The sequence below is a fragment of the Mustela erminea genome, chromosome 2 (assembly GCF_009829155.1).
Source record: "Mustela erminea isolate mMusErm1 chromosome 2, mMusErm1.Pri, whole genome shotgun sequence".
NCBI lineage: Eukaryota > Metazoa > Chordata > Mammalia > Carnivora > Mustelidae > Mustela > Mustela erminea.
The window spans coordinates 24,285,054-24,311,293 of NC_045615.1; the positions used below are offsets into that span (position 1 = coordinate 24,285,054).

Genomic DNA, 26,240 nt, shown 5'->3' on the forward strand with positions numbered 1-26,240 from the left:
AATACCTCATATTTGAAACTTGGTCTTGTGGAACTGAGCCAACTGTTGGCACCGACGGCAATTTTGCATTAGATGATCTACCACCTATAAAAGAAAATAACCATTTACAGGAATCTTCCATTTTTAGATAAAGGTTCAAATAAAGAAGCTATCTTTATAGCAAGTCAACAAAAAACATTACAATGGATTTTAAATGTCCATTATATTTTGGATAACATTAAAATCTACCAATTAACAAGGTATCTCTTCAATCATTTAATATGTAAATCTTAGTTACAAGTTTGATTATTACACTGAATAACCTATGATCCATCAGCTGCAGAGGTAACAGAAAACTAAATTCTGACTCACTAAAGTCATGATTGCTTCTATCCAACAAGTAGCAATAGAGATTTACAAGTAGACACTTTAAAATTGAAGCAAAACACAAAAACAGTTAATTCCAAATTTAGCCTCAAGCACATAAACTTCCACCTCCATAAAAACTGACCTTATTCAGTCACCAAATAACTTATGCTATAGCCTGACTGCTTCTGAGTCTAGCTTAACAAACATAACCCAGAGAATACTTGTGAAACCTTTCTTAAATGATTCAAATAGAAGTTATACTCCCTCATTTGTATCCTCAGTGTAATGAGAACTTAACCTGTTGGTGCATTTGTCATGCTATATTTCACTTGATTTTGTAAATATCCTTTTTCCTATTATACTAATCTTTTAAAAAGCTGAGACTTCATCTTTTTCATCCCAATCTCTCCAGAGCTTAGAGAAGTGGAAGGGTCCTCAGTTTATGTTAATTCCAAAAATTATTCCCTTAATCATTCCTATCTCTCATATTTTACAAGTTATCTTTCCATGTGGTATGTACTTCGCTATTTCCTATGTTTTTATGTCCCTCTCTTTGTTCGAACTACTGTGTAAAATTAATTTCTACCATGTGATCTTATTTTACTCTCCAATGAAACTTCCAGATACCCTTTAATATTCTTGTATATTTTGTTGAATGGTCAATTCATCCTCTTCTATTACGAAATGTTAAAGTTGTTCTACCCTGTACAAGAATTTTCATCTTTGTTTTCAACAAATAATGCTTACTTGGCAGGAGAAAAATAATCACTAGAAAGGTAACTGGAAGAGTAAAAGAACAGATAGGAACAAAGCAACACACATTATGACAAGTCTTGAAAGAGTGAATCTAGAAGATTTACTTCTAGAGTGAATCTAGAAGACTAATTTGTAGGATAATTTACTGAGGCTTAAGAAATTCTAAAAGCTCAAGAAAGAAAGGGGAAAAATAAAGTTCCTGTTTAAGAATTAGGATATATGGGATAGAACATCATTCAGTTTAAGCTAGGAGTAGGATCTAAGGAAACAGAACAGCCATTTGCCTTTTCTAAGGCCAATATTAGGAAGAAAAAGAACAGGCACATAGAGTGTCCCTCTATGACACAGGGACTGTAAGAGTCACTGGAATCCAACTTGGATGATATCCTTACAACCTGGAGTCTATAGGTACAAGAGACATGCATATCTTGCTTGCAGATGTAATACAGTAAAATTCAGTTTCTGAAAGCAGTATCTTAAATGTGTGGAAAGTTAGTATTTGGGTAAATACAGACTGAAATCTCATCACAATTCCAGAGAGAACAGTCCAAAAAGAAGGAAATAATACTGACGCAAATGAAACAAAGACTATGCAAAGCTGATACACAAGAGAAGAGTAGCTCAAAAGATCCCGGAATCCATGCACTACCAGAGGTCTGATGCTTATGATATGTTCTCAAAGCTTCAGGCATAGTTATCCTAGAAGTACCTAAAAGGACACAAAGTGGTGTGGACAGAAAGATAAATGAAGGAGAGATGGAGGAAAAATGCTCATCTAGCATACATAAAGGAAGAAGACAGAAACAGTTGAGAATGTAGAAAAGCAGCCTCCGACATCAGGAGCTGGCCTGGTAATACTGATTTTGCTTAGTGTTGTTAGTATGAATGACTGGTGACTTTACAAATTACAGCTTTAGACTTCTAGGCTTCTGATGAGATTTATTAGGGTATCTCATTGTAGAATTACCCATGCTTCCTAACAGTAATCAATTTAGAAGGAAGCCCCACTTCCTTAACCCCTCCCTAAAATCACCTAATATAGGTTCAAATCCTGTAATAAATCATTTCTAACATTCTCTTACTCAGATGTCCCTAATTTCCTCATTGTGAGCATACTCCCTCTCTGAACTAACTTATTCAACCAGAAGTTTATTCCTGGCAGTGTTTGGTTAGAGCATACTGATAGAGACTTTAGATGAACTCAGGCAGAAAAAGATAAAAATCATCCGATTATTTTAAAAGAAACAGAATTTTAAAAATCTCTAAGTAAGAATTCTTTTCCATAATAACCTGTTTCATCAGGATAAAATGCACATTTTTCCACATGGTAGCATTTCTCAAATCAACACATTTTATAATCAAAGGCATCTTAACAATTGTAGTTAGCCATAGTTGAGACCTACTTGTAAGAGGAAACAGTGGATAAAATCAAGAAAGCAACAGATTCAAATACAATATGGTAAAAGACTAAGTAAAGGAGAACTGTGTAACTATTTAAAATCTTTATTTTGCCAGTCTACAACCTCAAGATCACATAAACTAGAAGCCTACAGAAAAAACAATTGTATAATTTCAACATATTATGTAAGTATGATTTGCTTATAGTGAAGATGAACCTCTAAGCTCCATTCCAATAGTGTAGGCAATGGAAGATCATCTCCACTGTCCCACTCGCTACAAAAGGACACCAAATGTGGCAGTAAATTTAACAAGGCTTGAAAGCATAGGGGTCTCTCTTCCTTTAAAGAGGGGGTTGGGGAAGGGGCGGAGGTAGAGAGAGAATCCCAAGCAGGCTCCATGCCCAGAACAGAACCTGACAAGGGGCTTGACCTCAAAACCCTGAGATCATGACCTAAGTAGAAATCAAGAGTCATACGCTGAGACACCCAGGTGCCCCAAGGTTCTCTTATTTTTAATTTGCATGGTTACCCTAAAAGAAACCAAATTCCTGAGTGAACACTGAGGACTGAAACAAGCATGCAGCTTTATGTACTCACTCATTTATTGAAAATTATCTTTTGAAAACAAATAGAAGTCTAGGTATTTTTCTAGATGCTTGGGATATACCAGTGCTTATATAAACAAAAAGTTCAGCCCTAGTAGGGGAAGACAGACAATAAATAATAAACATAATAAGTTGGAAGCTAGAAGGTGGTTTAGGAAATAATAGAGAAGAGTGAGGGAAATTGGAAGCATGGGGTGAGGGTTAGTGAAAGCTGGTTGCATCTTTAGATATAGTGGTCAGGGTAAAACTTAGGAAAGGTGACCTATGAGTGACAGTCTGAAGGCAGGGATAGAGTTGGCCAAGAGAGAATCTGTATCTGAGAATCCTGTGTTTCAAGTAAAATCAGTTATTTTCTCATTATACTACAGTATAAAAATATTGTGCTTTTAAAGAGCAAAAGGGCCCTATTTTCCAAACTTCCTTAATCTAGTCAGGCCTTAAGCAGTTAGCTTGAATAGATCAAGGAAAGTATTTGCATCAGGATAGGGGTGACACTGACGTGGAGCAAGGTATACGAGCTCAGACAATGTGAAGAGAGCATTTAAGTAGAAAAGAAAACTAAAAAGAACTTTGAGGTTAATGATTTGAAATTAAAGGCATTTGTGTGAATTCATGGTTTCACTAAATACAGGTAATATATACAACTATGTATGAAATATATATCCTCATTCAAATACATATCCATATATAGTCCCTAGTTCTATCCACTGAGAGGACTTGGGAACAATAATACCTTAACATCTCATGTCCAAATCTTGCTTCTAAACACTATTCTTCACTGAGAGAGAGAAATGACCAATTCAAGATCTACTAGAGAAAAGTACACAATGAGCTTGAAACAGCTAGTTTTGTTTTTTAGAAAGCAAAGATATGCCAAAGAAATAATAGGCCATCATTCACGAAGACACAGAAGCCAGCTTGAAGGGACTACCACTGACCAAACTGGAAACATTTTGAGCATAAAAATAAATAATGATTCCTCAAAAAGTTGAAAATAGAGCTATCCTACAAAACAGCAATTGCACTACTGGGCATTTACCCTAAAGATACAAATGTAGTGATCCAAAGGGGCACATGCACCCAAATGTTTATAACAGTAATGTCCATAATAGCCAAACTATGGAAAGAAACTAGATGTCCATCAACAGATGAATGGATAAAGAAGAGGTGATACACACACACACACACACACACACACACACACACACACACACACAATGGAATACTATGCAGCCATCAAAAGAAATGAAATCTTGCCATTTGTGAGAATGTGGATGGAACTAAAGGCTATTATGCTTAGGGAAATAAGTCAATCAGAGAAAGACAACTATCATATGATCTCCCTGATATGAGGAAGTGGAGAGGCAACGTGGGGGATTTGGGGGGTAGGAGAAGAATAAATGAAACAAGATGGGATCGAGAGGGAGACAAACCATAAGAGACTCTTAATCTCACAAAACAAACTGATGGTTGCAGGGGGGAGGAAGGTAGGGAGAGGGTGGTGGGGTTATGGACATTGGGGAGGGTATGTGCTATGGTGAGTGCTGTGAAGTGTGTAAACCTGGTGATTCACAGACCTGTACCCCTGGGGCTAATAATACATTGTATGTTTATTAAAAAATTTAAAAATCGTGGACTCTGAGAAACAAACTGAGGGTTTTAGAGGGGAGGGGGTGGGTGGTTGGGTTAGCCTGGTGGTGGTGGGTATTATGGAGGGCACGTATTGCAAGGAGCACTAGGTGTGGTGCATAAACAATGAATTTTGGGACACACTCACAAAATTAAATTTTAAAATAATAATACTAAAAATAAATAATGATAATAACTTACTACAACTCATTCAATAAAATAGGAAGCCAAAGAGGCCATATTGATAAGATAAATTAACAAGCTGAGGAACAGGATATTTAAATAATTTTAAAGTACCTTTCCACAAAACACTTATTAAAAACAAAAGGGAAAGAGTAACTTTACCATACAGAAAATTGGCCATTCAATTTTTTTTTTTTTAAGATTTATTTATTTGGCAGAGAGAGAGAAATCAGTAGGAAAAGAGGCAGGCAGAGAGAGAGAGGGAAGCAAGCTCCCTGCCAAGCAGAAAGCTCGATGTGGGGCTCGATCCCAGGACTCTGAGATCATGACCTGAGCTCAAGGCAAAGGCTTAACCCACTGAGCCACCCAGGCACCCCTGGAAGTTAGATGTTAAATAATGAAATATTGAAAACATTAAATAATGTTTTATTTATTTATTCAATTAAATAATTGATTATATTAAATAATGAAAGTGGTATCATCAATATTGTGACAAGTCCAAAATTGTGCACCATATGATGTGCACTGGGTGATTATTGAAATGTTAAATCACCATATTGTACACCTGAAATTAATATAACACTGTATGTTAACTATACTGGAGTTAAAATAAAGACAGATAAAATTGTGCAGCAGGTGATTAGATTTTCTTCTCTACCTGTTTCATAATATTCCTACCAAAGAAGTGTATCATAATTTGCTTCTAATCATGAGAATATATCAGACCAACCAAAATTCAGGCACATTCATTTGAGTCATTCCTAGTTCTTTACCATAATAAATAGCATTTTCTATTTGCTTACATAAATTTATGTGTACTCCTTGACTTTTTTTTTTTTTTAAAGATTTTTTTTATTTATTTGACAGAGAGAGATCACGAGTAGGCAGAGAGGAAGGCAGAGAGAGAGAGAGGAGGAAGCAGGCTCCTGCTGAGCAGAGAGCCCGATGCGGGACTCGATCCCAGGACCCCGAGATCATGACCCGAGCCGAAGGCAGCGGCTTAACCCACTGAGCCACCCAGGCGCCCAACTTTTTTTTTTTTTTTTTTTTAAATAGGTTCCACATCCAGTGTGGAGCCCAATGTAGGGCTTGAACTTATGACCCTAAGGTCAAGATCTGAGTTGAGATCAAGAGCTGGATACTGACTGAGCCACCCAGTGCCCCACTCCTCGATTTTTTTAGGTAACTTCCTATTAGTCAATAAACACACACGTTACATATGAACACATATTGCCAAATTGCCCTGAATAAAGAATAAACAATTTACACTTGACTACTAGTAAAACTGAATGAATTTTCCAATTTTAGTGGAAACCAAAGGGTAACATAAATAACTACTACTCTGACATTTTGAGCATTTTTGTAGGAATCCTTTTCTTTGTAATTTGTAATTATTATATATAGATATTTACCTTTTATCGTTCATTACAAATACTTAACTGTGTAGTGACTGTTGTCATGCAGAATTCTAGAACATTCCTTTTAAATCATTTTACCAGTATGATTTAGAAAAGAGAAATACCACCAAATTTTAACACGGTTGTTAGGATGTTTAAATTTAAAAATGTAAAGAACCTAAGATAGGGGCACCTGGGTGGCTCCATCAGTTAAGAGTCTGCCTTTGGCTCAGGTCATGATTCCAGGGTCCTGAGAACAAGCCCTGCATTGAGTTCCCTGCTCAGCAGGGGCCTGCTTCTCCCTTTCCCTCTGCCACTCTCCCTGCCTATGCTCTCCTGTTCTCTCTCTATCAAATAAATAAATAAAAGCTTAAAAAAAAAAAAAGTAACAAAGATAAAGTAGATTCTCCAATGTTCTTTTCCCACATTTCTGCAAAGCACTACAGAAGAAAATTCAAGAGCTCTTCTAAGTAACTCTACTATATATCCATGTTTGCTGCTACCCATTTTTAGTCAGGCCTTCGGTTTATGTATTCCTTACCTATTAAATTCTGGCAATAAATATTAAGGTTCCTCTACTCTTCTCAGCTTGAAATCTATTTCCCTTCCTGCTTTCAAAAAGAAATGTTAGGTCATTCACAACCACAGCCTTTCTCCTCCACATCTAAAAAGAAATCCTGCCAAGCTCTCAAGATCTCAACAATCAATCTCTTACGTAACTTCCACATGGATTTCTTTAGAAAACTTGCTCTACACTAGCAGAAAACACTTCCTCACCAGCCACCTATAACCAAACCATTCTCAAACTGAATCCTAGCTCTATTAATATTGGGCCAGTTTCTCTGATAATAACTACCCGTCAGGGGTTGTTATATGATTGAAATGTTTGGGGGAAGCGGTAATAGCTCTGCCACTTACCAGCAGTAGAACCTGGGGTAAAGTTATTTAAGCTCTCTGTGCTTCATTTTCCTAATCTATAAAATGAACAGTGGTACCTACACCTCACAGAATTATTTTGAGCCTGGACCATAATACATACACAATGAATGATAGCTTCCTTTCCTACCCTTCTACTCTATGACTTTCTTTTAAATACTTAAAGTTATCATAGTTCCCTTTAGTCTGTACTTCAGGCTTAAAATACACCAAATTCTTCAATGATTATTCATATGACATTACGTATACATAACTTAAATGACATAAATGTTCTAAAGTACCTTTTAAAAACATTACTCTAAAAATTTTTTAAAGAAACCAAAGGTAAATCTGTTTAAAAGACTAGAAGTTATAAAGCAAAGAGTCAAGCCCAGATTTAACTGTTATAAAAAGTGGATTTCCAATTATTTCACTTATCACATTGGTATAAAACAAAACATAGCCAAAAAGATTTGGTAAACCCAGCCACTATATAAGAAAGTATTTTATTGAATGCCTGTACTCTCTCACCCCACTCCCATAACTTCCTCAGGCTCACTTCATTTGTAACTGAGCATTTTGATTCAACTTACTCTCTTAGGTAAGGCAAATAAAATTAGTTACAGGTATAGATAAACAGCAAGGCTCTAATCAGCAAGGATCTGGGACAACTCAACCTTCCCTAAAATATGCTTGGTCTTCAGGCAGAACTAGATCAGTAATTCTGATTCAGTTCTGATCACCAATTCTCAGCCAAACATAGAGCTTCAGAACTCTAGACTGTATGACACCCCACAGGCTTTGTTCGTTTGGGGGAGGATACCGTAGCAATCTTAGATAATTAACCTTTGGATAATTACTAAGCCTACCTCTTAAGAGAGAGAACATTCCTACAAGATGAAGTTGTGAATCTCTCCTTTCCAATACACATTTCCTTCCCATTCCCTTGAAAATCAGAATTAACTTTTCTTTTTACTGGAATTTATTTATCTCTGTCTTCCTCCCCTCCTCACCAGGATGGGAGAGCTAACTGTACACAAAAACCCTAAGAAACAGCATGGAACCTATCCTAATGCATAGTATTAAAAGTGAAGTTAAAGCACACATTTCTTTATAATCACAATCTTTTAAAGTACATGTATGAATTCCTACTTCACAAAGTCTTCCATTTTCTCATTTTTCTTCCATGTTAAAATTTCAAACTAGAGAGCAAAACAAGGTAATTTTGAAAAGAATCTTTCTGTTCGGGGGCACCTAGGTGGCTCAGTGGGTCAAGCCTCTGCCTTCAGCTCGGGTCATGATCTCAGGGTCCTGGGATCAAGTCCCGCATCAAGCTCTCTGCTCAACAAGGAGCCTGCTTCCTCCCCTCTCTTTCTCTGCTTGCCTCTCTGCCTACTTGTGATCTCTCTGAGTCAAATAAATAAATAAAATCTTTAAAAAAAAAAAAAAGAATCTTTCTGTTCAGTATCTGGAATTTCTGAGACTCAGGTCCATCCTTTTATTTCTACACAACACTCAATGAAGTACTTCAGACACCAAATATATTTATTATAATCAGTTAATGACACCTCCAATTCTCTAAATCCTTGACAGCAATATGATTACTAAACCATAATTGGCCACTGACTTTTATTATTAGTGATTAATTAACTATTTCTGAGCTTTATTTCTTTTAATTGGTGGTAGTTTTTAAAGACCATTTTTATTTAGAATATAACAGACACTGTCTCGAAAAGGACTACTGGTAGTTTTTCTCAAACTTCTCTGAACCTAAAAAAAAGGAAAGTATGAAGCCCCATGTATTTAAAAGTGACACAAGTAATAAACCTCAAGGAAATATTTGTATGAGGCTTTAGGTAGTAGTTACAAAACAAAAATAGCTTTTACTGTGCTGACTCTAATTTTAACAAACTGAAATGCATATCCGAAGTCTGAAGAAGACAAGGAGCAATAGTGGCTCTAAATAAAACAGTAACAAAGAAAGCCTTCCTGACACTACTCTAGAAGTGTTGGCCAATTTTCAAACCTAAAAGAGACTACAGCAGAAAGGGATTCTATAAACGGTCTTTTTCAATAATAAGAAAACACTTTACCAACAAAGATAAAAAGGTCCAGGGGGATGGGTAAAATACGTGATGGGGATTAAGGAGTACCTTTGTTATGACAAGCACTGGGTATTGAATGGAATCACTAAATTGTATACCTGAAACTAATAGTACACTGAAATTTTTAAAAAATCTTTAAAAGAAATCAACTAGCAATAATTATTGGAGGAAAACACCACACAAAAAAATAAACTAGAATATCGGTAACTTCATACGGGTCATTCTCCATTTCTGCCATGGAAAAAATGTAGTTTCCAAATATTCTGCATTTTTCAACTCAGATAAAATCATAAATTTATGACTAATTTATTGTTTTAAATTAACATTAAATATTTTTAATACACAATCACACATACGTAAATGCAGAAGCTACTTTGAATATGTGGAATGATACTCACTTATCTTTTCCTTATCCTTGCACTGATAAACTGGCTCCTTCAAACTGACAGTTTTCCAGACATTCAAAAGAACAAAAAGGAAAATGCAAATACATCATCTGTCTCGTATCTACCCAGGGAATAGCCAACTGTTTATACAAAGTCCCTAAGGGTCTAAATAAATAATGTCCTTTGCAATAAAGTATCATTAAAACAAGTGCCAATATATAATCCCTAAACATTGGATTTTTAAAATTTCTCTACCTCTCCCTTTCATCCCCGAAACCTCCTCGCCAATTCCAGACCAGTCACAAGAGGCAGTCTGTATGCCCAGTAAAAACTTTTTACTAAACAAAAAACTTGTACTGATTGAGTAAATATATGCTCCTTGGGTCAAATTTCATATAAGCAAAGAATCAAACCTTTTTTTTCAATGTTAAAAATAAATGTGCTAATTAATAATATACATGGGTCTGATAATCAGATGAGAGCTTAATATTCCAAATAGAAGTATAATTATTGTATTTTACAAACTGGCAATGGCAAACACCCAGCATATAAATTAATGAAAGACAGTCTATTTGGTTCCTTTAGTGGATTAGCTTCATTTTTGTTTTAATCACTTTATGCTTCGCATCATGGTAGAAAAAAACATGTTAGCACACCTGAAAAAAGAGTAATGACATCTTAACACATACTGTAATCTGGGCAATTAAACCTATACTGATGAGTAACTTTAAAATTTCCAGATTTTGATATATTTACTAAAACTGTTTTCTCTTTTAGCTTTCTTTTAAAATATGCATATACCAAGGGTATATCTTGTTCTCTGATAAATATCTTTTATCAGTTACAAAGAAAGACTTGCTATTGATAGTAGTAGACTACCCTTTTTTGCTAATAAAATGTTACATAAGCTAAGGAATATTATCCAAACTAAAATGTGAAATTTGTATAATAATCAAAATTTGTAAAATAATCAAAATTTGTATAATAAGCACAGTTTCAGTAATGCACAGCTTAAAATGTAAATGTACAAATCTTCAATTTTTTGGCAATGTTACAGATTTGGGTGACTTTTTAAAGTACAGTTGACACACAATGTTAGTTTCAGGTGCACAACATAGTGATTCCATAATTCTATATACTATGTCATGCTCACCACAGTGTAATTACTACCTATCACCATACAATGTAATTACAATACCAATGACTATGTATTTCCTATTCTCTATCACTTATTCATTCCATAAATGGAAGCCTGTATCTCCCACTCCCTTCATCCATTTCATCCATCCCCCTATATCCTTCTCTTCTGTCAACCACCAGTTCATTTTCTGTATTTATGGGTCTACTTCTGCTTTTTTGTTAGTTTGTTTCATTTTTGAGTTGGCGATAATATTATCACAGAAGAATCTCTGACCTCAGATAAAGCTGGCAAGTTCTAATTCTTTTTCTGGGATCCAACTGTACCCAATTCTAGTTTCTGTTTGTGCCACATGTAAAATTTAGAAATCCCATTCTGATACTAAAATTTCTAAATAGTTTAACTGTTCTGCTACAAAAGTCCTATTTAATGTTTTATATTTACATTGTTTCTGCCAAGGAAATTCCCATTTTTGCTATTGTACCATGTATTAGCAAGTGTATTTTTTTAATCAATACTCTATTAATGGATTTTAGTAGTTCATTTCTTGTTACTGACTCACTATAAAACTCAGAACTGAAGTGATCCCAAGGCACAAATACTTAAGGTTTAAGATCCATAGGGACAGATATTTACTATACCTTCATACAAAGAAAATAATATAAGATCAAACCAAGACTAATACCTAATATACCTAGATCTGCAGGAATAAATTGCCCAGGGGTGCCTGGATGGCTCAGTCAGTTAGCATCTGACTCTTAATTTCAGCTCAGGTCATGATCTCAGGGTTCTGGGATTGAGCCTTTGCTTGTCCCTCTCCCTCTGCTCCTCCCCCTGCTCTCTCTTTCTCTCAAATAAATAAAATCTTCAAAAAAAATAAAAATAAAAATAAACTGCCCAGCTCAGTGTGCGATTACAACTATCAATTCATCCACAAATCATTTACTCCCAATTCTCGCTTGAACCAGAAGGAGGAAAATAAACTTAAATATATGTCACCTATTTTTATTAATGGCAAATAAATTAAGAGACCTACCAAAAAGAAAACAAAAATCTCACAATAAAAATATTGATGGTGAGGAGATACCTACATGTGGGGTTTGGATTCCAAGTAAAAAAAGAACAGAATACACGGGCAAGTATGGTAAACAAAAGTAGATAAAATGGGGTTGTAGGAGAGTGAGAAATACAATGACTGAAAACACTATATTGAGTTAGATTTTCCATATCAAGGTTGTAAGGTTCATGTCAGCAATTAATGGAATGGAACAGAAATAAACTGGAGACACCATATAACGAGGACAACAAGAGAATACTGAAAGAGGAAAGGAAGAGTCAGCTATGAAAAACAAATGATAAAAACAAAGACCATCACCACAAAGATTTGAGATAACAAGGAATTTTTTTCTTAATTAAGGGGTTTTAGGGAGAAGGAAAGAGCTAACAATTCTAGCACAAAATGGGAAAGCCTGAGAACTGAGAACCATCACCACTGGAAATTAAACAAAATTTCAACAATGGGGTCAAAGGGTACATTATAGCTGGATACAGTGTTTTGTGAGGGTTTGCCAATAAACAAATAGTCTTCAAAGTGAAAATTATTTTGTAATTCCGCATATGGTTCTTCAGGGTGAGTTTATATAATAATGGATATACTAGAAAAAATACAATGCTTCAGAAATAAATTTATCATCCTGTTTTACATCCAATATTGCCTATGTATCTCTCAGCTTTGTTTCTTATCTCTTCTGAAGACTGCATGATTTAAATTTCAAAAATATATTTAAAAGCAACCAGAGGATTGCTTTAATTACTTTGTCCCATAAACTGAAATTAAAAGGCAATATATTCAAAATAAGATGAAAATATTTTATTCAGTGTACTGTGAACTGCTAAACTTACTACTATTTGCTCTGGGAAGTTATCAGAAGTTCGCTAACACTGAGTTTAAAAGATGGCCCACCATTTCAACAGATACAAGTACCTTCTGCCTTTTTCCCAACTGAAGAAGCTCTAGAATAATCACAGCTGATTTTTTTTTAAGGGTATTGGATGGGGGTGAAAGAACAGAAATTTGCCTCCCAGTCCAACATAGATTACCAAATTGCTTCTCCTCCAAAGTAAAACAAAAGCATCAGAGTATAATGGACTAGTCTGGTAGAGTCCTACACTTATTTTCTTTTGTATTTTCTCACTAGAACAATTATTTTAAAAAATAATAATAACAATACACCACACTACTATGTTAGTAATAGGCAATGGGAAATAATGGGAATTGGGAACGTTGAGGTAGTATATGGAACTCTTTACTTTCCATTCCATTTTTTTGTAACTTAAAACTGATCTAAAAAGTAAGGTCTATTTGTTTTTTTTAAATTATTGATAAAATAAGGGGCGCCTGGGTGGCTCAGTCATCAAGCATCTGCCTTTGGCTCGGGTCATGATCCCAGGCTCCTGGGATCAAGTCCCCACATGGTGATCCCTGCTCAGTGGGAAGCCTGCTTCTCCCTCTCCCACTCCCCCTGCTTGTGCTCCCTCTCTGTGTCTCTCTCTGTCAAATAAATAAAAATTTTTTAAATTTTTTTAATAAAATAAAAGGCAACATAGCATAAGACTCCATGTACTACTACTACAGATTTTGGTTTCCAGGAAGAAATTTTTTTTCAATAAACTGAATACTGTACAATTATATATAAACATAATTCAAGATTAATGATAACATTTTGAAAAAGACACTAACCCATGAAACTTAAAAAATCAAAACTGCCAGTAGTAGTTCAACCACATGGAAACAATCAAGTAACTTCAGAGTATATTTCCTAGATTTTTCCATGTACAAAAGATATATACTTCACACAGCTACAATTACATGGTATATGTAAAGTACTGCACATACATTTACTTAACCAACTGTGAACATTTCCTCATCACTAAACACTAGGAACAATTATTATGTTTAAGTGATGAAAATACTGAAATAACTTGATAGAATTTATTTGATACTATTCAATTTATTTGGAAAATTATGAAACAATCAATAGCATAATACAAAAGCATAATGATTTATAACGTGCCTAACAAACTATCTCAATTTTATCAAAAGTCCTCAACTTTGCAGAAATGCAATCTAAAAACTTTTTTGTTCAAATATAACTCACTCACCAGGTGATTCTCCTCCTACATCTGAGGCTTGGCTTGAATCTACTGAAGAAACCACACTGACAGCATTGGTAGGTAGACTTGCCGTAAGTGTAGAAGGTAAGACTGCTGATTTTTTTGTTGCAATGATGACACTTCTGTAATAAAGTAAACAGATTTTAAAATACAAAAGGTCACTCAACCTAATTACATTAATTTCAAAATAGAAAGTAGGAAACTAATTTCTTTTTATAGTTTAATTATTTCTATTTTGATGTATAATTTAGAATATGCTCTCAGTAAGAAATCTTTCCAACTGCATTCATATTTATCCAAATTCCAATGTTTTAAAATGAAGACAATCTCCTATGAAAATATAATATTCCATTACAACATGTGAACTTACAATTACTATATAATATTCTTCAAATTTATGATCTTTAATTTTCCAACTTAAATAAAATATAACCAAAGGTATATAAAAAAGGGATTTTGGCACTCAAGTGGAAAAGTAATTAACTTTTTCTTAACCTCAGAATTGAAGCAGATTTCTACATGGATTTTAAACAACACATTTCTACATGGATTTTAAAGCACCACTAAATTGTAATCATAAAACCTTAGAAATCTTGTAAGGTGAAAAAAAAAAAACAAACCCTGCAGATATAAATAATTTTTAACACATATCTACCAAGTTTTTCTTTTTAAGCCCCAAAGACTATCTTTTGATAATATTATATAGAATAAACAATGCAGAGGTATAAAAGCTAGATGCAAAAAATTTCAAATAATCAAATTTGTTCATTTTGTCTATTACTCCAACACAGGTATTTATGATACACCAATTTCAATTAAATTGTAATGCTTTATACCAAAATAGTAACTAAAAGACCTTATTAGGCATAACTAAAAGGCATTTTTAATTGAAGTTAGCTCCATAAACATGCAAAAACCTAGTTAATGAGGTAAAGAGGACAGCTGATATATAATGCACTCCCACAGCAGTGCTTACTTTTAATTACCTGGTGTTAACCATAAGCCTAAAGTCTTCAACATTCAATTTATTTAATCACATCTTTTGTTGACAATATTGTAACCGCAAGCTTCAAGTATTCCCTTAACAGCTTTAAAGTATTCAGTTTCTAAATAAAGTTACTTAGATACTTGATCCCAATAAATGTATTCAAAAGTGGAAAATATGTAATTCCAGTACTTTAAAAATACATTTTGTTTTTGTTGTTATACCAAAGAAAGATAATACAAAGCTAAACAGGTTCTGTTTTACTTCAGTGCCTATCAGGCGATGGCAAACACTGTTGCCAATTAAATCAAGTTCTCTTGTGTTAGGCATGGCTTATTCAATGTACTTGGGGGTAGCTGGTGTCACATCATTATAAGGGTGACTGCCAATGTTAACTATACACTAAAAAATAGATGCAACAGCCACCTGAGCCCTCAATCCGAAATGGTGTGCTTAAATCACGGTAGCTTACATGAGATGAAGATTATTGACTTTAGGGGGAATAGATGTGACCACGTATGTATGCGTGCTAGCAGTGCACTCAAAATAATATAAAATGTAATTTTATATTTCCTACTCAAGGAAGCATTTCCTACTCAAGGCAGAAATTCATAAACCTATCGTTTAAGAAAATCTCCAGGTATATACCCTAGAACCTATTTTGGAAGGAGGAGTGCTACGCAGAATTTACTTTCACATTTGTTCACAAAAGAAAGAACTAGTAAGACTAGTTCACTGATATGATAAATAAAAGCACTGAAATGAGCAACAGAAGATAGTATTTAGAAAACTGAAGTTGTTTTTTCCATAACTGAAATTTAAGACATAAAACTAACCTATGTACAAACCCTCTCCTGGGAATTTTCTCAAGATAACTTATGCACACAAAAAATGTATACAATAATGTTCAAGAGGACTTATCTAATAGTCAAAAACTAGAAACAGCTCAGAATCCTTTCAAAAGAAAAATGAATAAGTAATATGCTTATACAATGAAACAATACTCAGCAATTAAAAGAAACTACTGATAAACACAACATAAGTGAATTCTTAAAAGCATTATATTGAGTGAAGGAAGTCTTATACAGAACACAAACTTTGTATTTCCTTTTACATGAAGTTCTATAAAAGGCAAAACTAATCTACCCTAGAAAAAAAATCAGAAGAATAGCTGCCTCTAGCTGGGAAGGCACATGAGGGAACTCTCAAGGTTGATGATGTCTTGACTGAGGATATGGGTTACACACAGGTGTACAAAGTTGTCAAAATTCATCAAATGGTACACATAAGATCTGTGCCTTTGAATGCATGTACATTTTACCTTAAAAAACTGTACTGATCTCTAAAGATCTGCATGCTGAAATGTTTATGAAGTGAACTGATGTCTGTTGAAACACATAAAAAATAAAACTGATAGATGGATATATGAAGAATTATATGATGAAGCAAACAGAGTTAAAGATAAATTGCAGTATCTTAATGAGGGGTCTGTGGGTGTTCACTGTACAATTCTTTCAATTTCTGTTTGAACATTTTCATAATAAAACATTGGAAAGGGGCACCTGGGTGGCTCAGTGGGTTGAGCCTCTGCCTTCGACTCAGGTCATGATCTCAGGGTCCTGGGATTGAGCCCCGCATTGTGCTCTCTGTTCAGCAGGGAGCCTGCTTCCCTTCCTCTCTCTCTGCCTGCCTCTCTGCCTACTTGTGATCTCTCTCTGTCAAATAAGTAAATTAAATTTTTAAAAAAATGGAAAAACTGCTAACAGAAAAAACTTACTACAGATGTTCCTTAATATGCACAATCTCTATTTATCCGAGACAACATGGTTAATTAAAGGTAACAAAAACTTACCTCATTTCTAACCCTTAAAGCTACTACCATTAATAATGCTATCAATCATGTATACTTATTCTTTACTACAATGCAGCTAATATTTATTTTCTAAGATCTTTCTCTTATTCTCATTCTTAACACATCTGAAGTGTGGCTACCTACATGAATTCACATTTAATCCAGCATTACTCACACACTTCTCCAATATGCTCTTACAGTTCCTGAGCATGTATGTCATTTCACAACTCCAACCACTTGCATATGCTATTCCTCAGCCAAGATGCCTTCTCTTCGCCCTGCATGCCAGTAACCTCTTCTGTCTCACCTTTCAAAACCTTGCTTATAGGTAAGCCTCCCTAGAATCTCCAAGTCAAAGTTCATAATGTATTATTATTCTTCATATTTCCCCATGATCCTATTATATAAATTTATAAATTAATAGCTATGATTTAAACTGATGGTATGCCAAAACTTAGTACTTAATTCTCCAATCCTAACATACATACATATTACTTCCACTTTAAAAATTAAAATAGTAAAGTTCAGATAGGTAAAGTAATTTGCCAAAGTAAATGCCCTATAATTCCAGGTTTGTTTAAACAAGAGCCTTCTATTTGAACTATTTTCTCATATTGACCTTTTTCTTAAGGTTCATTGAGATATAATTCACATATCACACAATTTAAGTGTCCAATGGTTTTTAGTATATTCACAGAGTTGTGGAACCATTACCACAATCATTTTAACATTTAAACACAATTCCATAGTATAATCACCTACAAGCAATAATAATAAAGATTTCCAAGATATAAAATTATGCATGTATTACTAAAATAAAAAATATATATGCTCACAAATGGGGAATGTTCCCAATTCTTTAGCCTACTTATTAATTATAAATTACAAATAAACATTATTTATAATTATCATTTATTAATACATAATAAAGAAAATTAATTTCCAAATTATTTGGCTGATTCAAGTTATTTCTTTTTTTTTTAAGATTTTATTTATTTATTTGACAGACAGAGAGAGAGAGCAGAGGCAGGAAGAGTGGCAGGCAGAGGGAGAGAGAGGAGCAGGCTCCCCACTAAGGAAAGAGCCTAATGCGGGACTCTGGGATCATGACCTGGGCAGAAGGCAGAGTCTTAATGACTGAGCCACCCAGGCGTCCCTGATTCAGGTCATTTCTGAGGAAGCAAAATAATAATGCTTCAGCTTTGGACCACATAAAAACAAAGAAAATTCAAAGTCATAATGATCCAATTTAAAGAAAAAGCAGCAGGCAGATTTCAGGATATTTCCCTTTCCTTTACTGTTTTATTTATCAAAGGGTTTCCATGTAAAAGACTGAAGTTTTCAATAAAAGTAATATTTAAGCTATCATATGTATCATGTATGTAAGTGTAAATTTAAGCTAATAAAGCATGTCCTACAGTTAAAAAAAAAATTTGCTGAAATTTATCTTTACCACTACTCAAGAATGATCATGAAAGGACTAACATTTCATATTTTTCTAAAATGCTTTGGAAACACAAAGAAAATGCAACATACATTTGGAACAAGTTTGAGATCCTATATGCCAAGCAGTATGCTAGGGATATTTCTGGCTTTGTTCTCAGGATACAAATTAAGTTTCTAATTAAGAGACTAAATGAATTCCTTGTCAATATTTAAGAAGCAAATAACTAAATTTTTAGTATCTGCTATCAACTTTTTTAAAAAAAAGATTTTATTTATTTATTTGACAGAGATCACAAGTAGGCAGAAAGGCAGGCACAGAGAGAGAGAGAGAGAGAGAGAGAGAGAGGGAGGGAGGAGGAAGCAGACTCTCTGCTGAGCAGAGAGCCTGATGTGGGGCTCAATCCCAGGACCATGAGATCATGACCCAAGCTAATGGCAGAGTAAGCTTTAACCCAATGAACCACCCAGGCACCCCAGTCATCAACTTTTTTTAAAAAAGCATTTTAAACTATTTAAACATTTTAAAATATTAAAGTATAAAATTTTACATATTATAGTTTTATTTTTTTTAAAGATTTAAACATTTATTTTGGAGGGGGAGAGAAAGAAAGAGAGAAAGAAAAAGCATGCATGGGAGGGAAGGACATAGGGGGAGGAAGACACACAGACTCCCCGCTGAGCAAAGAGCCCTACCCAGGGCTCAACCCCAAGACCCTGAGATCCTGACCTGGGCCGAAATCAAGAGTTGGATGCTTAACCAACTGAGCCACCCAGGCACCCCACATATTATAATTTTCTTTACAAACTCTCTGACTTTAATAAATGATTAGTATCTATAAGGCACTACACTTAAAATGCATATGAATTATTTATAACAATCCATGAATTAATAACTACATATTATCATCCCCATATTATAGATGACAAAGAAGTCATTTCCTAACATTCCACATAAAGTGTACACACTGCTGACATTTTTAGAACTATGAACAAGGGAGACTTCTGTGAAAGTTTCCTTTTATTTAGTCACAACAAAGAGCAACAATATCTTCCAGATCACGAAGGCTCAGAAGTTCCATTTCAGAACCATATCAGTTTCAAATATCATAAACTTCCACATAAATGCTATTTAACATGCAAATCGTTCACTACAGGAGAAAGGAGCATTTTTAAGCCTAGCACTTTACTCCCTAAGGATCTAACTGAAAAGCCAAACAAGCCCTTGAACTTTATCAAGATAAATCCCTGGCACCCACTAATCACCAGAGAGGATCTTCAAATTAGATAAGAGCAAGAACCTTGGCATGGGAATGAACACAAACACCTTGCCATCCACAAAGGCCCACAACCTGGCAGCCTTTCAGCAAGGTTCCACTCATGTAGGTGTTACTCTAAACTTTCCAGCTATTGCTTGGGAGTTGATAATTCTTAAGATATGAGGAGAGTTGTGATTTCTGACACAGCATTCCAGAGATAAATACATGATCAGAGGGATGCTTTGAAATTCCCAAAGATATTCCACTGGCCTAAGCCTGCATGAAAATAGTTTTTCAAAAGGTGTCTCTTGCTAAGAAAAAAAGGGGGGTTAAAACAGAGCACTTTGCTTGCCATCAGACAATAGGTTAAGTGCATAACAGACAGTAAATTCCAAATAACACCCTGAAAAACACTATCACAAAAATTCCCCTTTGTATTCTATTTCAACAAACCCCTTAAAATGTATTACTGAAGCATAGTTTCCCTAAATAAGTTCAAAACTCACTCACTGAAGGGATCACTAAGGCACAGATTTAATTTTTCAAATTTGGGACATTTATAAGGAACCTCTCTTTCACTAGATTAGAAAGATATATTAAATTAATAATCTACCCTCACTTAAGTATTTGTCTACTCAACCTAAGATTAATACAAATTTAAATAATGAAAATAAAGAATATTTAAAAACCTAGTTATTTACACCTCTTCCCACCCTCAAAATACAGTCACTGCTATTAACAGTTTTAAATATACATTTTTAGGTATATGTGAACAGATATATCCATTTTTTTTAAATGATCATAAATTCCAAGTTATTTTGTACACTACTTTTTCATTTACATTTTCATTTCATAACGTATCTCCATCATTTTAAATCAACAAATAGTGTTCTCCTTTTCTTACCTTAATGGTTGCATACTATTTAATATATGTTCAGAAAATAACACATGAAACCAATCCTTCATATGTTGGCAACTATGTTTGCATAAAGTGAAATGACAAGGTCTAGAATCAGTCATCCATGCTTCAAATCTTACTTCCACCATTTATTAGTATAATAGCTTAACTACCTATTTAATTTCCCTGTGCCTCAGTTTCTTCATCTGTAAAGTAAGAATAAAAAGTAGTATCTACCTTTGAATCTACCTACCTAAAAAATACTTTTAGACCTTCACAAAGTAAAAGCTTAACAGTATTAGCTTAACTAAGAGTTTTCTCCAGCAGAAAATATTTTATACTTGCGTATATCTTCTGATTTAATTTCTAGTAGTAATTAGGTTTACATATTTTAAACTTTAATTAATACTGCCAATTTTCCCTCAAATAAAATGTATTAATATGCCCTCTCTGCAATATAAAAGTGTTTTTTCATGCCCTGGGTGACTCTAGGTATCATCTTTTAAACCTCTGCCAATTTAATCAAATGACATTATCTCATGGTTATTTAAATTTTTATTTCCTTCATTATCAGTGATACAGACTGTCTTTACATTTGCATATTAACAGTATTTATCCTATGAACTACTTGTTCCTGTTATCTGTTAATCTTTCTAGCAGATTTCGTCATTTTATTTATTTGTTAACATTTTATACACACACGGAATATAATTCTTTTATCCGCAATATGTATTCTAAATATTCAGTGTCTATACATACACATATACACACAACAGAAAGCAGCAATGACTAAATGTCTTATTAGGTGGGATAGTTAAGTTCACATTTATTAAGTGATTTCTTCCTGCTAAGTGTTATAGATTAATGGATCTTCAATATCATTTTCCATCAACACATACTGTTCTACTTTTTTGGTCTTTTGTATTTAGCTTTGTAGTATCACATAATTTAAGGATAAGGAAGCTGAAGCTCAGTGGGTAACTAGTCCAAATTCACTAATAAGTAATAGAGCCAGAAATCAAACTCAATTTTGTGTGACTTCTAGAATAATTTAACTCCTATATTATAAACACTATTTAAAAAAAAAAAAAAAAACAGGAGAAGTTAGCAGCCACTATACCTAGTAGCCACTAGGTAATGTCACAATATAAATATACCAATATGCTATTTACCCAGAATTTAGACTATCAATCTTATCATTCCAGGACACTGATCTCATCTTTTTTTTTTTTTTAAGATTTTATTTATTTGTGTGTGTGTGTGAGAGAGAGAGAGAGAGAGAGCACAGGCAGACAGAATGGCAGGCAGAGGCAGAGGGAGAAGCAGGCTCCCTCACGAGCAAGGAGCCCAATGTGGGACTCGATCCCAGGACGCTGGGATCATGACCTGAGCCGAAGGCAGCTGCTTAACCAACTGAGCCACCCAGGTGTCCCTGACCTCATCTTTAAACAGAGGTAGAAGGAACAAGATGACAAGGAATGACAGCAAAAATACTCCCCATTAAAATTATATATTCTCTGTGATATTTCAGAGCATCTTAATCACTATAAACAATTTTTACCAGCTTAGATACCTAACATTCCAACCCACAGCAAGTCTGAAATAGAAAACTAGGATCTGGGAAATAAACAGAAGAGAAACACAAAGAAACGACAGAAGGAAATTATGATGTATACATCAGAAGCAAACAGAAGCCAACTCAAAGGAATCTTACTGGCCAAATCAGAGACAATCTGATCAACATAAAGCATAACAATCACAACAATAAATTATAACCTCCTGCATGAAATAGGACACCATAAAGCCACAATACTGAAGTGAATTCATTTGATCAGGATGACCAAGTTTCACAGTTTCTCTTTACAAGAAATACTTTAACAGTGGAGAAACCTAGAAAATACCACTTCAATAAATGATTAGAATGAACATCATCAGTAAAAAAATATAAATAAAAGCATGCTGGAATGCAATGAGAAGAAAGAGCCACTTCTGCAATTCTCCTGATAAAAATGCATTAACTTGAATATAATCCTAAAGAAATAATAGACAAGTATGATGGACATTCTACAAAACAGGTGGGCCATCATCCTCTAATGTCAAGATCATTAAATTCAAGGAAAGACTAAAAAACTGGTCTTCCAAATTAAAGGAGAATAAAGAGACCTAACAAAATACAACATAATTCTGACCTGAATCCTTCTACTATAAAGGGTATTATTAAGACAACTAGTGAAACTTAAAAGGTGTTTGAAGATTAGAAGGTAGTGTTATATCAGTATTAATTTCCTTATTTTGACTAATGTATTGTGGTCATGTAGAAAATAGACAATAAAATACTCAAAGGGGATGGACTATTATATCAACTTCCTTTCAAATGGCTCCAGAAAAACAAAAAGTTCTTTTAACTGGCAAATAAAGAGGTTCTTTAACTTCTCCATAAGTTAGAGTTTATATATCCAGATAAAAATAATGATGTCTGGGGGCGCCTGGGTGGCTCAGTAGGTTCAAGCCTCTGCCTTCAGCTCAAGTCATGGTCTCAGGGTCCTGGGATCGAGCCGCACATAGGGCTCTTTGTTCAGCGGGTAGCCTGCTTTCCCCCCCACCCCCCGCCTGCCTCTCTGCTTGCTTGTGATCTCTGTCAAAATAAATAAATAATTTAAAAATCTTTAAAAAAAAAAAATGATGTCTGAAAAAGAATATGTTTAATAACTATATATATATATATATATATATACATCTTTTAGGTAGAATTTCAGAAAGTTTAATAAAATAAAAAAATTTTCAGGCACATTAGCAAAAGGTTTATTAGACAGCAGAACCAATAAAGTCAAGAATCTATAGTCTGCTTTCTTGGGCTGTCACGGTCTTAAAACTTCGTTGGATTCTCGTTAGGTCTACTGGAATACACAGATGCCCACTTCCCCCCCACCCCCAACAAAGGCAGGAACCGTACTGGCAGCAAAAGAGGGAACGGCAGCCATCTGTAAATTAGAGGTGATTTCTAACTTTTAACAAACAAAATTATGTACCATACAACTTGCAAATGTAATATTAAAATTATTTTTAAATTGGGGCGCCTGGGTGGCTCAGTGGGTTAAAGCCTCTGCCTTCAGCTCAGGTCGTGATCCCGGGTCCTGGGATCGAGCCCCACATCGGGCTCTGCTTTGCACAGGGGAGCCTGCTTCCTCCTCTCTCTCTCTGCCTGCCTCTCTGCCTACTTGTGATCTCTGTCCGTCAAATAAATAAATAAAATCTTTTAAAAAATTATTTTTAAATCATCTTATTCGTAAAAAGTTTAATACTTTGTTGCCTACCTACAAACCTTTTATACAACAAAAATACCCTTTTAATTTTTATAAAATAGATCAAAACATCCCTTTCTAACGGTGAAGCTACAAAATTTAAGAGTTAAATTCCTGTTTACCCTTCAAATATTTGTAATTTATAAATATACATATGTAAATATAAGTAGACCAAAACAAAAGACTATTTACAGTACCTATCAAAAGATCTGAACTGCACAGGTTGTTCAACAGATAGATCACCAAGAGCTCCAAGGCAGGCTGGTGGCAGAAGGGCAGGATCCACTGTGACTCCATCTGCTGGTATATTAACCAAACTTCGAAGAATGTCCTTTACATTGACATTTTTTGAAACTGGAACTGATGGTGCAGCCTTGTTATCCAACTCATTTCCTCCGTCATTTTTGGTTTCCTGAGATTTATTGACTTCTAAAGAAAGAGTACACAGTGCCTCACTGATTGCATCTGGACCTGCACTGACATTTGGAGGTACACTTGGAGGAGCTACATCCACACTGTTTCCTAAGCCGGCAGCAGTTTCTTCCCCAATGCCTGAGTCCCTCCTTCGTGTAGATGATGTGCTTTCAGATTCTTCCACTGATGCTGGTGCTAATGGACTGAATGCTGATGGTGTGTTTTCTACATCTTACCCAGAAACAGAAGAAAAGAAAGAACAAAAAAAATTTAGAACAAATTTTTAAAGGGCACATTCAGTCCTAACAGCCATCTACTATTTTACTTATTTTTTAAGTTTTTATTTTAATTTTAGCTAGTTAACACACAGTGTTATATTAGTTTCAGGTGTACAATGCAGTGATTCAACACTCCCTTACATCACCCACATGACCCTTGCCTCATCACAAGTGTATTCCGCAATCCCCATCACCTATTGGCCACACCATACCATCTACTATTTTAAATTATGAAATATATGCCATGTTCTAAAAGGTAAAAATAAATTACATAATCTATAAAATATACTGTGTTAGTACACATATAACCAAAATAGATACTTCGATAATATGACGAGAATAATAAAAATAATAAATGATAACAAATTATCTGAGAAAAACCCACCGAAATGAATATAACATAACAATGGATAGCAACAGGAGGTTGAAAGACATTGGCCTCCAAGACAAAATCCAAAATCCTTAGGATAAAAAAAGACTCTTCTATAAAAGAAGTCTGTCAGAATGTAAACTTAAGGCAGGGAATTTGCCTTCTTTAACACTTGGGAGTCTAGCACCTATACCAATTCCTGGGCTCACAATAATGCCTGGCAAGTAGTACGTGGTCAGTGACTATTTATCAGATGACTATTCATTCCCAACTTTATCTCCTGCTACTCTTGCCATCACATTTTATACTCTAAACACTAAATTACTTGCAATCTGCTGAACATGGGACAATGCTTTGGGCTTCTTTGACTTTATACATTGCCATTTCTTTGGACAGAAATTATAAGATTTCTACCTCAAACAATTCCTACTTGGTAAAAAATGTTATCCCTCCATACATAAGAATAGTTCAACAATCTTTAACATCTAGTTCAACAAGTAGCCTATTTTATCTGTTTGACTTTCATTCTCTCTAATGAGACGTTCACTGCATTACAACAAAAATGTTCCATCTTGTTAAATCCAATGGTCACCAAACCCTCCATCTTGCTAACTCCAATGCTCAGTTAGTTGTCAGTCGTAATAGCACTTGACAAAGCAGCAGCAAAAGACCATTCCCAAGAACGTGGTAACTTTTTTCACTTTGCTAACAGACATCATACTCTTCGGTTTTTCATCTATTACCTCACTGGTTGTTCCTTCTTAATTTCCTTCACTTCTTTTTCTCCCTGATTTCTTAAGTAGGAGAGACTTAGCACTTATCTTCCCTATCAACATTTATTCCCTCAGTAATCTCATTTACTCTTAAAACACTATGATATCAACAACAAAAATCAGACTTATTTTTAAGTGCCTATTCTAATCTTCTATGTTTAAAAGATATCTCAAACATGTTGAAAACCAAATTTATTTCACCTGAAAATGTTTCACCTCCAATCTATCCAACTGCACTTTATAGTCTTTCTTAATAATGTTCCATCTTTCACATATCCACAACTAGTATTTTAAATCCTGTTCTCTCTACCATCAAAACAGACCCAGAATCTGACTACTGCTCACCAGCTCTACAGCTGCCAGCTACCACCTTAGTCCATCCCTAAATCCATTCTTTCTTAGACTGTTGTAATATCCTCCCAACTGGTCGTGTTAGACTGTTACGTTAATGATCCTGTTGGCCCATGCCTCCTGGTATTCACCCCCTTGAATGTGGGCTGGGCCAACACTCACCTTAACCAACAGAATGTGGCAGTGGGCCAGTTCTGTGCCCAATCTTTACAAAGGTCCTGCAGCCTGTGCATTTCTCAGAATCCCTGGAACCTCTCTATAAGCAAGCTGGCTCCCTTA

At 34.7% G+C, this 26,240-nt stretch overlaps 1 protein-coding gene across 3 annotated transcripts in view; it reads right to left on the bottom strand.

The window, feature by feature from the left end:
• The window catches only part of LRBA (LPS responsive beige-like anchor protein), a 731,121-nt gene that overhangs the window by 512,413 nt on the left and 192,468 nt on the right, over positions 1–26,240 (bottom strand). For all 3 annotated transcript variants that reach the window (XM_032332488.1, XM_032332486.1, XM_032332485.1), the window contains 3 exons: positions 23,973–24,420; positions 14,025–14,158; positions 6–84 (listed from right to left, as the gene is read on the bottom strand). In XM_032332488.1, coding sequence (XP_032188379.1) covers positions 6–84; positions 14,025–14,158; positions 23,973–24,420 — 661 coding nt within the window. The remainder of the gene's footprint in view (positions 1–5; positions 85–14,024; positions 14,159–23,972; positions 24,421–26,240) is intronic.